The sequence below is a fragment of the Megachile rotundata genome, chromosome 12 (genome assembly GCF_050947335.1).
Source record: "Megachile rotundata isolate GNS110a chromosome 12, iyMegRotu1, whole genome shotgun sequence".
In the NCBI taxonomy this organism is placed as follows: domain Eukaryota; kingdom Metazoa; phylum Arthropoda; class Insecta; order Hymenoptera; family Megachilidae; genus Megachile; species Megachile rotundata.
Genome location: NC_134994.1, coordinates 10409924 through 10421014, shown reverse-complemented (window position 1 = coordinate 10421014; position 11091 = coordinate 10409924). Strand labels below are relative to the sequence as shown.

Sequence of the window (11091 nt, the reverse complement as noted above, 5' to 3'; positions counted from 1 at the left end):
TGGTTGGCGGCATAACAGCAGAGGTCTCTGCACCCGCGGCCTTCGTTATCCCGTACGTACTTACCGTGCATTTCACGAGGATGCATTCCCGCAGGAGAGCAGCGCGTCTGCGCGAACGCACCGAGTTTCTTTTCGTCTCTGTCCCACCGGTTCTGTGTCGTTCCCCTTTCGTTCGGATGGTACCCCTTTGCCCTCTCAACCCCCACCGCAAGGGCAGCCCGCCACGCGACCGAAGCCCCCACCAGGAGCGTGAGCGTGTGTCACGCTCCGGGTAGCTCGGTGCGTGCCTATTAGAAGGAGGGGGTAAGGGGCGCGTGTGCCTTACGCGAGACGAGTGGTGGGGGGTTGCTGAACGAGCGGTGGTGGGGATGCAAGTACGGTCGACCGAGAACTCGCCACTAGTTTCGTACCAACTCTCGCGCGAGTCGGATGTCGGTTAATATCCCGTGTAAGTTCGCCCCCGTCGTCGTTGGTTGTTCGATAAACAATCGGTTCACAGGGCCGATAACACCAAGAGGAGGGACACTGGTCGCGATCGGTCACGTTTCCCGCTGCCTACCGACCCGGTGTTCGTTCGCGCCCGTTTTCACCCCCGTATCTGTCCGTCCGTCCGTTCTCCGAGCGCAACCCCGACACGTATCCTCTGTGCTCGATCCGAACCCCTGGAAAACACGCGAGTGTGTGCGACGTAACGCTACGCGAATGCCGTGATGCTGCACGGTGACGGACAACGATCGTCGGGGCAGCTCGACACCGTCTCGGTCGCATCCTCCTGACAGTATGAGCCTCGTGCATCGTCCTCGCCGATAAGATAGTGGTGGTCCGCTCTAAGGACGATGTCGTCGCAGTGAGGAAGATCGCAACTTTCGACCCCGCGAATGGATCGGGATTACGTCCGTTACGCGATCAAGTGGCACTCGGTGAGACGCGAACAGTGTGTCCGCGACCTGAAGAGTGTGTGATATATAATATAATATAATATATATATACAACGTACATCGCGTGTGAGTCGTGGTACTCTGCAACACGTGTGACAGTTTCGAGAAAGAGGGAGATCCACTGGGGAGGTTTGTCAACGAAGACGGTGTTCCTGGACGTGACCGTGTTCCGCATTTTGCCCGCGGATATCCTCGTGATCGGGATTGTCTCGTGACTCGCTCACGCAGATTGTGCCTCTTCGAGCAATGTTGTTCTAGTGCGTTAGATTTGCAGTGACGATGGTCGGATTCTACGCCGCGGACACCATGGATTTCTCTGCTTCGGTCGCGGTGTCGCGACGCTCTTTTGCCAAGGATACGGAAGATCGCGCGAGCAGTGGATCGAGACATCGAACGACGAACAGGTAAGACCCGTGGAGCTTTTTCCCTGATGATATCGGTGTTGGTTCCGTGCGGGGTTGCTTTCCTGGCGAACAACTCCATTGATAATTCTCCGGTGACGTTTCGCGTGTGCTTTCCGCGAGCGCATGTGTGACTGTGTGTAGAAAACTCGGTGCAACGAACCTCCTCGTGTTTATGTACACGTGTTATCGCGGCCGTGGCTGCGGAAAACGGAACAAATTCGTCCGGGCGAGCAGATGCGACACGACAGGATGATCCGACGCTCGCGAAACGAAAAAGACCGTCGAACGAGCTTTTTTACCCCGACGACGATTTTTCTCGTGTGCGCGAAACGGCTCTTGAAATATTCACGCGGGATCGATATTCCACGGTTGTCGCGATACGTGACCCGACGTGGACGACGCAACGCGTTCAGATTGGGCTTTCGGTGATTCCGGAACGGAGCACGGAGGACAGCACGGAGATAAATGTAAGGCACGCGTCGTTAAAGTATCGATCTACGCGGAATAGGCTGGCACCGCATACAGAGACCGGGAATTAAATGGTGCGAGAGGGAATTTAACGGCATCGGACCTCGAAGAAATTTACGCGGTCGATATGAAAACGCGTTACGCGTTAGATACGACGCCGCCAAGACGTGCTCTAGATCGCTCAGTGATTTATGGTCGCGTTAATGTCCGGCACGTAATTAACGAGGAAAAGGCATTTGTCCAAAGAGATTTCACTGACTTTCTGTCCTCGGCGTTGTATGATTGAATTATGAAAGATACACGATATTTTGCTCTTTTAGAAAAATTCTGAAGGACAATCGATCGAGTTCACTTGTTAATACATTATTGCTTCGTGAATATGTATCTAACAATAAATAACTATACGAGTCGGTTTCATCTCTTTCTGTCAATTCTGTCGAATTGCCTCTGAATTGCATCAAAGTGCACTGTTGCTTTTGAACTGTATCGAATAAAAAGCACAATTTATTGGTTTATTGATGTTTTAGCGATCAAATATGTTGACATTGTAAATATCAAAAAGTGGTCATTGAACCGAAAAAGAATGCGTACGCACGCGTATGCTCGAACAGGTTAAACACGTCTTCCCGTCAGCGAATCTTAATTTGCCACATTAAATCCATGAAGAGTTTCGCTTTTTCTTGAACGATGAAAGTGCACTCTTGCAAGCTCGCGAGTGAAGAGCCCAAGAAAGAAGAGAGTACTCGTTTACGAGTGTTACAGTTTTGATATTCCAGGCGTCAAACGCGAAGTCGGTCAAATTTGAATTCCAATTTCCGGGGATATTAAGCGGCCGCTCTTAACGTGTCTCCCTGTAATCTCGCCTTAAAGGCACAGGATTAGAACGCGTTGAAAAAGCCGCGGGAGGCTTTGAATAATCTCGAGACAAAAGCAACACGAGAACAGGTCCCGGTGTAACCTGGTAGCTGGTACCCTTTTTTGCTTGGGGTCACGAATGTCAATGCGTCCTCTGCGTGGGCGCATTTGCCTAATGCTGAAAATCCTCGTGACCCGGTGTCTCGTAATCCGAGCGTGTATTTTAATTGGCTCACCCAGGCTACATTTTCCATGACGCCACGTGAAATAACGTTCCAGAAGTTGTAATCGCGGCTCTACCTTCTTCGTTAACCTACCTTCACTTTAGCCCTCTATTTCGTTCCTGTTTTGCCCTATCAATTGAAACTCTAATTATTCGCAAACAAAGGTACTTTGTTTCGAGGAGTCGGAGCTAGGGAGATAGGTATCTCAAGGTTTAGGAATGTGGACACGAACGTACTTGGGGTATAAGGATGTGGAGATGTAAGCATCTAGGGATGTAGGGATGAGATGATGTAGGAATCTGAATCTTTAGAGACCTAGATCTAGAACGTGTTTGGGATATAAGGATGTGAAGGTGTAGGCATCTGAGGACATAGAGATGTGATCACATAGTGGAGGTTTAGGGATCTGGACATAAACGTATTTGGAAATATCGTGATGTTTAAATACATGAACCCCAAGTCTAGGTGTCTGAGGATTCAGTTATCTGCAAATCCAAGAATCCTAGCAATCTCGAATCCTAGAACTGTAGAAGTCTTAGTGACCTAAACATCCGAAGATGTAAATCTCTAGTGATCTGACAATAAATCTAAGAATACAAAACCTGCCAAATATCTTCTATTCTAAGAATCAGCACATCTATGAATCTTCTGTTATCACATCTTAAATTTCAAAGTTAATTAAGTTTCAACAAGCTAATTTAGCAAGATGCCACAAAGAAAATGGTATCGAAATAAGTGTTGAGCTAATTGATGAGTATCTGTTGTTTCTCGATAGCAGAAAATAAATTGTGTCATTGCGGAAACTCTGTACGTGAAAACGAACGAACGAAGATAACCCAACGTTCACGACCGACAATGTTATCAATGCGTTATGGCATGGCATTACCGGTATCCTTTCTTCCCCTGGGTCGCGTATTGTTTCGACTCGATGATGATAACAGGCGAAACAAGGAATAGGTTTTTGTTCAGGCTTTCAATGAACTGCCGGCTCCTATTTTCGTTTTCCGCAAGCTTAACTATGTGTCCTTTTTGTTCGTTTTATCCGCGCGTACGCGATTTTTCAGGGAACTTTCGAACGAAGTGATCCTACCGCGAACCGTTAACAATACATTCAATGCGTATTATTCATTCGATAGATGCTTTTTTGAAAACAAAATGATCTCCATGGTATTTTCGGTGAGTTCTTCCATTTTTTTTTTTTTTAATAAAAAATCGGGGAATATTCACGATATCGCGTAACAATTGTACGTCAGGATTATTATTTCCTTTCGTTGGAAAATAATGAAAACGCGCGATACGCGAAAATCAACGCGACAGGCGCGTTGTCGACATCTCGTGGACATCAATATTTTTGTTTTCAATCGAATCGCTCCGATCGGCCGCAACGAGATGTTGTCTATTTCCGATGAAATTACAGCGAACGAAAAAGAAATAATAAAATAAAACGAAACGAGAGGGAAGTGGGGCGGGAGGGGTTGAGAGCGGTACCGAAACGAACGACACGCAAGGGGAACGGGGTATATAGTCGGAGCATTTTAAACGGCAACAAAGACTCGTCCCTGTTGAAAATTCGAGCTTGGATAGGATCCTCTCGTTTCGCGAAAGCTTTCCCTATCGCGCGATACGGTATCGCGAGAAACGATACGGCGTGCCTGAATTACTATATCGAAATTCTAGCCTCGACGAACCGTAGCAATTTCGAATCGAAAATAATCCTTTTATTTCCATGGCCCGTGGATCCGTTCGGTGCTCTTTGTCTCTGTCCGTTGCAACGAAATTTCAGCTCGCGGTGCTGTCTCGTCCCGATGAGAGACAGACACACACAAAAAAAAAGAGGAAGAAACGAGGCCAGGCATTTAGAAGAGATCGGCAAAGGGGAATACGAACGACGAAACGGAGTTTGCCGTAATAAAACGAAGGGTAAAAAAGGAAAACGCGTCGCGGCGTGTCGGAGCCGTCGAAAGTTTGACCCGGTTTCGCGAAATTATCCTTCCATTTGGCAACGATGCTGCCAGGCTCCCGTTGCGCCGTAAAATCCACGAAAAGAAGGGTGGAAGGGTGAATTCGCTTCTTGTGTGTGTGAGCGTACGTGTGTAAAGAAACGACGTTCCATTCGTGGAAAGGAAGAAATCGTAAAGAAGCATACGTTGTCGTAAAGCTAACGTAATACGGTGCCGGTGGCAATTTTTGCTCCGAGAACGATAGCCTCGCTGTCTTCTTGTTTCGTGGCCGGGTTTTTACTGCGCTCCAGGCAGCCTGACTTAGCGACAACACTCTTTGACGTACACAAAGGGGGCCCAGGATGGGTCCGGTCGCATACATAATGCAAACTGACCCCCTCATCAAACGCTACACAAGGGAGGAACAATCGAGTCAATTTTCAGTGGTATCTAGATTTGTCAGATCCTTCGCGTACCTGATAATATTATCATCTTTGTGACCACTAGCTTTTGTGCTAGCGATTCAAAATAATTTCTCAAGAACATAGTGTTTGCGCTCGAGAGGTGACTCACAGTCACCATTATATTTAATACAATAATTTTAAATAAGCATTTTTCAACTAGTTCTATAACATAACATGTGTGATGTATAAACATAGTGAAATAGTGGAAATTATTAGTAAAGAAATAATAACCTCAAGAAAATTCATCTAACTTTTTGACTAAGTTTTAAAGTTGCTGTTTATAAACAGTCAAATTATCTTCGAGTGCAGAGGGTTAACATTTAATATCCTCTTGAAGAGTACATCAAAATCTAGCACGATGTGAAAATTTCACGTTGAACTTCAAAGTGAAGGTCAGCTGTTAGAAGACAGCTCACTGCTGTCTTACAGACTTACATCTTGGGTGTACAATTGCAAGATAGATAAGGATATTCATTTTAGACATAAATGCTAATAGTAAAATATACGACCGAGGAAAATAAGTATTCTACGGTCAGGGAACACGATATCCTCGGCCAGTGGATCCCAAATCGAGCTGCAGTGCAGCAACGCGCTGAAGCGTTATTAACGCGGCTTTAATTCGCCTTGACGCGTTGCGTTTCAGACTGCGTGCGTGGGTTCTCTGTGTAGCGAATGGAATCGCGAATACCGCGAGGTTAGAGCATAGTTGCGAAACATTTCATCGGGTCCGTTAAATAGAAACGCAGCAGCGTGGCATCTGAAACGCGAACTACCCTCGAATTCGAACGATACCGATGCAACCTGCCGAGCGGAAGTAGCAGAAAGTTAGAAACCGCGAACGTGTATCGTTGTTTTGGTAGCTTGGATGCTCCGATCGGCTGGAGGAAAGTGTTCACCGCGTTATTTTCGGTCAACGAACTGAGCTTTCAACGGGTTATGCGAACGGAAAACGTATTCTGCTGCTCTTTGATGACTTTAGCTCTTTTAGAATATGGTCGGCAGAGATATTTTATATTCCTTGTATTGGGGAAGCTTTTGAGGAAAATATTGAGTATAAAATTTATTTATAAGGGTTTTAGTATGTCTGGAGATGGTTGTAAAGATAATTGTTCAAATTGAGGTATAGTTTAGAAGTTATTCAAGATTTGTAAATATTGGAGTATACATGTGGAGTGTATCTAAGGGTCAGAGTTCAAGAGCAAAATGCAAGAATCTGATAATTTTTATATTATCGTGCATGAAGCTACGTTGAAATAATTTTTGTTGGAAGTTCATACAGTAATATGTGTATGAGCAGTGGAGATATTTTTGGAATAATTTTGCGGGGTTCCATTCGAAGTTCGAAAGTTCCCTGACAATTATCCGTGGTCCAGCTTTGATTTCGCGTCTGGAGCATACTCGGCGAACTTGTCGGGGATGTTTCGGAGCAGCTTTCAGATAGAGAGTTTCGTTGTTCGCGTGTCGTGATCCCGTTGAATATTGCGGAGTGGTTGGAAAGAAAGTGACATGGAAAGAGATCGGATGTTCCGTGGAACATTATATTACGGTAATTCGGCGGTGTGCCGAAGAGAGGCGGCGAAGCGTGAAACACGGGACGCGTAGCGAGAGATGGAATCGGTTGGAAGCGGCGTTCAGAACGATATGTCGGCGTAAATTCACGACCTTCGAAGGAAGTAGACGATGATATAACGACGAAGGAACGAAAGGCCGGGCCGGGTAGCGAGGCCACGTAACTCTTCGGGTTCGCTGTGCCAGGATTGCTGGCGACCCAGCCTCTCCCGTTTCTCCATCCCTCCGCTTCTCACCTCCACCTGCCGCGGTCGATCGATTCGCTAAAAGTAAATAAAATTCGCCCCTCGTCTGGCACCGAGAGCCAGACCTCCGGCGCTAGTGTAAGTGTCAGTGTTGGGTGTAATGCAATAAATCAAGGCGTCGATGGAGAGCCGAAAGTCATCGAACAAAGTCGGCCCACATAATTCTCCGTCTCGCTTCGTGCCTCGTCGGCCCTGGGAAACGAACGTCTCTACGTTTCTGCCGACCTGCTACCGATCGCTGTGAAACCGGTAAAAGCATGGAAATTGATCGTACCGTTTCGCTTGACCATCCCCCTCGAACGGAACCTTTCTAAACTCCTCCATTTGACCGACCTTTACGACCCCCTTTCTTCTAAATCAAGAGAAGCTACGATGTTGTAAAACTTTCTAGCGAGCGTTTAGGTATTACAGAATGTCACGTTCAGAGTAAATTCTCTGATTCCAACTTTGGAGCTTGGTCCATGCAGTTTGGAGACGTAAGTCCATAAGTAGGTCCACATGTACTTATATCTTCACATACTCGTCTCTACATGTGGAACATTTAAGTCCTCTGCATCAGAAAAGGAGGGCCAAAGTTTAATCCTAGCTTTGCTTTGAATGTCATGTTTTAAAGTGAAATATTTAAAATCAAAATTATTTGATGATAACCTTGAAATTCGTAGCGATCTTAGAACAAATTGTCTATGTCGTCATTGAACATAATTTGTTGAAATTATATGAGCTTCTAGTTATGTTGTCTGCCCTAAATAATAATAATAATAATCAGACATCCATCTGGATATGTATACCGTAACGGAAAGTGAGACTACCTAGTTGCACGATACCCTTCGATTTAATCTGTAGTCACGTTTCGAGTTGCAATTCCGAATTCATCGATTCGGGTCAATTTGGTGGGAGCAATCGTCCGATAAACGAAGAAACCTGCCTGAAATCAAGCTACAGCGGTTCGATGCAGCAATTGCCCCTTTAAACAACACCGTTTTTACTGACGCACCGTGTTCGTTCCCATTCGACGAGGAACTTTTCTTACGACCCCCCGTTTAGGTTATATTCCAATGCAACTCAATTTACTCGACGGTTTCCGAGTTGTTTACCCGAGAATGGCAATCGAGAGCAGGAAGGTTCGAGCTACGAAGCAAATTAATTTGACGCGCGCTGTTTCCTTTGGAAAATAAGCATGGCTCCTTGTTCGCTAAGATAATAGGATAATGGGCTGTTTGTTAATGTTATGGTGCGCTACTTGATATATTGCCATGTTTTGCGTCGTTACGCATTGTTCGACGCGTTTTGGTACTAATTATTAGGCTGACACGCATTCTGTTACTAAATATTGAGATGTGTACTGTATATTTGTGACGCGTTGTATATCTACGTGTTGAAAATTAATGTGTTAGATGTCGACGCGTTGCATATCTACGCATGGAAAATTGACGCGTTGGATATCGACGCGTTGGATACCGACACGTTGGATATCGACGCGTTGGATATCGACGCGTTGGATATCGACGCGTTGGATACTGACACGTTGGATATCTATGCGTTAAATATCGACGCGTTGGATACCCACGCGTTAAATATCGACGCGCTGGATACTGACACGTTGGATATCTACGCGTTAAATATCGACGCGTTGGATACCCACGCGTTAAATATCGATGCGTTGGATACTCACGCGTTAGATATCGACGCGTTGGATACCCACGCGTTAAATTTTAACGCGCTGGATACCAACACGTTGGATATCCACGCGTTAGATGTCGACGCGTTGGATACTCACGCATTAGATATCGATGCGTTGGATACTCACGCGTTAGATATCGACACGTTGGATATCTAATTCGTGCGTTGGTGTGGGGATTTGGGGGTGTAGGAATTTAGGGGTTTGGAGATTCAGGAATGTCGGAATTTGGGGAAGTAGGAATTTGGGGGTGTAGGGATTTGGAGATACAGTGATTTGGAGAAGTGCAAATTTGGGGATGTAGGGGTTTGGGGGTGTAGAGATTCAGTGAGGTATGACATTAGAAATTTAGAGATTTAGAAGATGTGAAGAAATTTAGAAATTTGGGAGGTGTGATTCAAAAATGTGAGAACTTGGTGTTTAGACATCCAGAATTTTAGAGCCTAAAAATTTGAGAATTCACAAATTAAAAAATTTGGGAATATAAAAATTGAAGACCTTGAAAATGAAAGAACATCAGAATGTGACAATACAGTATATCTAACACAAAGCATATCACTTAATAACGTAAGGGTTGCACACCCCTTACATGATAAGTATCACTTCACAATTTAAGGGGGTGTGAGCTTGTTCTCTCCGCATATAGTTACATCAATACAAACAAAGTGTTCACCCCTTGCGTTTGAGCACACCCCATTGAAACGATACCCCTTTTTCATCGTCCGTTTGAACGTTTCGCCTCTCCACATTCAGGGCCACCATCCCAGTTTTCACGATTTTCCTATTTTCTTGTCGACCGTGGAATACGGGTGTATTCGTATACCATCCTCGACGACTCTCGACTTCTCGCTGGCACGCTGATTTATCGACGAGAATTCCGCGAAGCTAGCGCGACCCGGGAGTGTCGCCGCGGAAGAATAACAACCAGAAGAATTGGAAGAAACAACCGTTACTATTCTCGCCCGCGGCATGAGATGCATGTTTTGCTTCAGGATTGTGTGCTTTCGATTACTCAGAGCTTCAACGCGTTCGCAAATCCGAAGAAACATCCAAATACTCGAATATTAATATACCGGATGCCATGAATACCAATCGTTCAACTTTGCAAGTTTAATGTTTGCTTCTGTTTGCGATGTAACGCGGTGATGTACAATGCAACGTTGTTTAGCATGCTGAGATATAACGCGAGGTGATATGTAGTGTGTGAAGATTTAACGTAGAGGTACAACCAGTAGAAATACAACACGTAAAGATACAGTGCTTAGAGATACAATGCGTAGAGTTACAATGTGTAGAAGTACAGCACGTGGAGCTCTAACGTGTCGATTTTCTACGCGTAGATATCTAACGCATCGATATCTAACGCGTGCATATCCAACGCGTCGATATTTAACGCGTAGATATCCAACGCATCGATATCTGACGCGTGAGTATCCAACGCGTCGACATCTAACGCGTGGATATCCAACGCGTAGATATCCAACGTGTCGGTATCCAGCGCGTCGATATTTAACGCGTGGATATCCAACGCGTCGATATCCAATGTGTCGGTATCCAGCGCGTTAAAATTTAACGCGTGGGTATCCAACGCGTCGATATCTAACGCGTGAGTATCCAACGCATCGATATTTAACGCGTGGGTATCCAACGCGCCCATATGTAACGCGTGGATATCCAACGCGTCGATATTTAACGCGTGGGTATCCAACGCGCCGATATGTAACGTGTGGATATCCAACGCGCCGATATATAACGCGTGGGTATCCAACGCGTCGATATCTAACACGTAGATATCCAACGTGTCGGTATCCAGCGCGTCGATATTTAACGCGTGGATATCCAACGCGTCGATATCCAATGTGTCGGTATCCAGCGCGTTAAAATTTAACGCGTGGGTATCCAACGCGTCGATATCTAACGCGTGAGTATCCAACGCATCGATATTTAACGCGTGGGTATCCAACGCGCCCATATGTAACGCGTGGATATCCAACGCGTCGATATTTAACGCGTGGGTATCCAACGCGCCAATATGTAACGCGTGGATATCCAACGCGTCGATATTTAACGCGTAGATATCCAACGTGTCGGTATCCAGCGCGTCGATATTTAACGCGTGGGTATTCAACGCATCGATATCTAACGCGTGGATATCCAACGTGTCGATATGTAACACACCAAATTTCCACAATTCTAAATTTCCACCCACCAATTTCTAAAATTCTCAACTCCCTAACCCCCAAATTTCCGTCTCCCTAAACGTCCCTTGTCGAAACCGTCCCTCGCAGGCAAGAATGCTATTTGCA

General features: G+C 45.6%; 1 protein-coding gene across 3 annotated transcripts in view; it reads left to right on the top strand.

Annotated features, from left to right (window-relative positions):
- Positions 1-361: 361 nt before the first annotated feature.
- Positions 362-11091, top strand: part of LOC100881270 (irregular chiasm C-roughest protein) — a 177894-nt gene continuing 167164 nt past the window's right edge. Inside the window, exon 1 of one of the 3 annotated variants that reach the window (XM_003702238.3) lies at positions 362-1342. In XM_003702238.3, coding sequence (XP_003702286.3) covers positions 1218-1342 — 125 coding nt within the window. In that variant the 5' untranslated portion in view covers positions 362-1217. The remainder of the gene's footprint in view (positions 1343-11091) is intronic. The other 2 variants (XM_012282851.2, XM_012282850.2) reach the window with 2 other exon arrangements.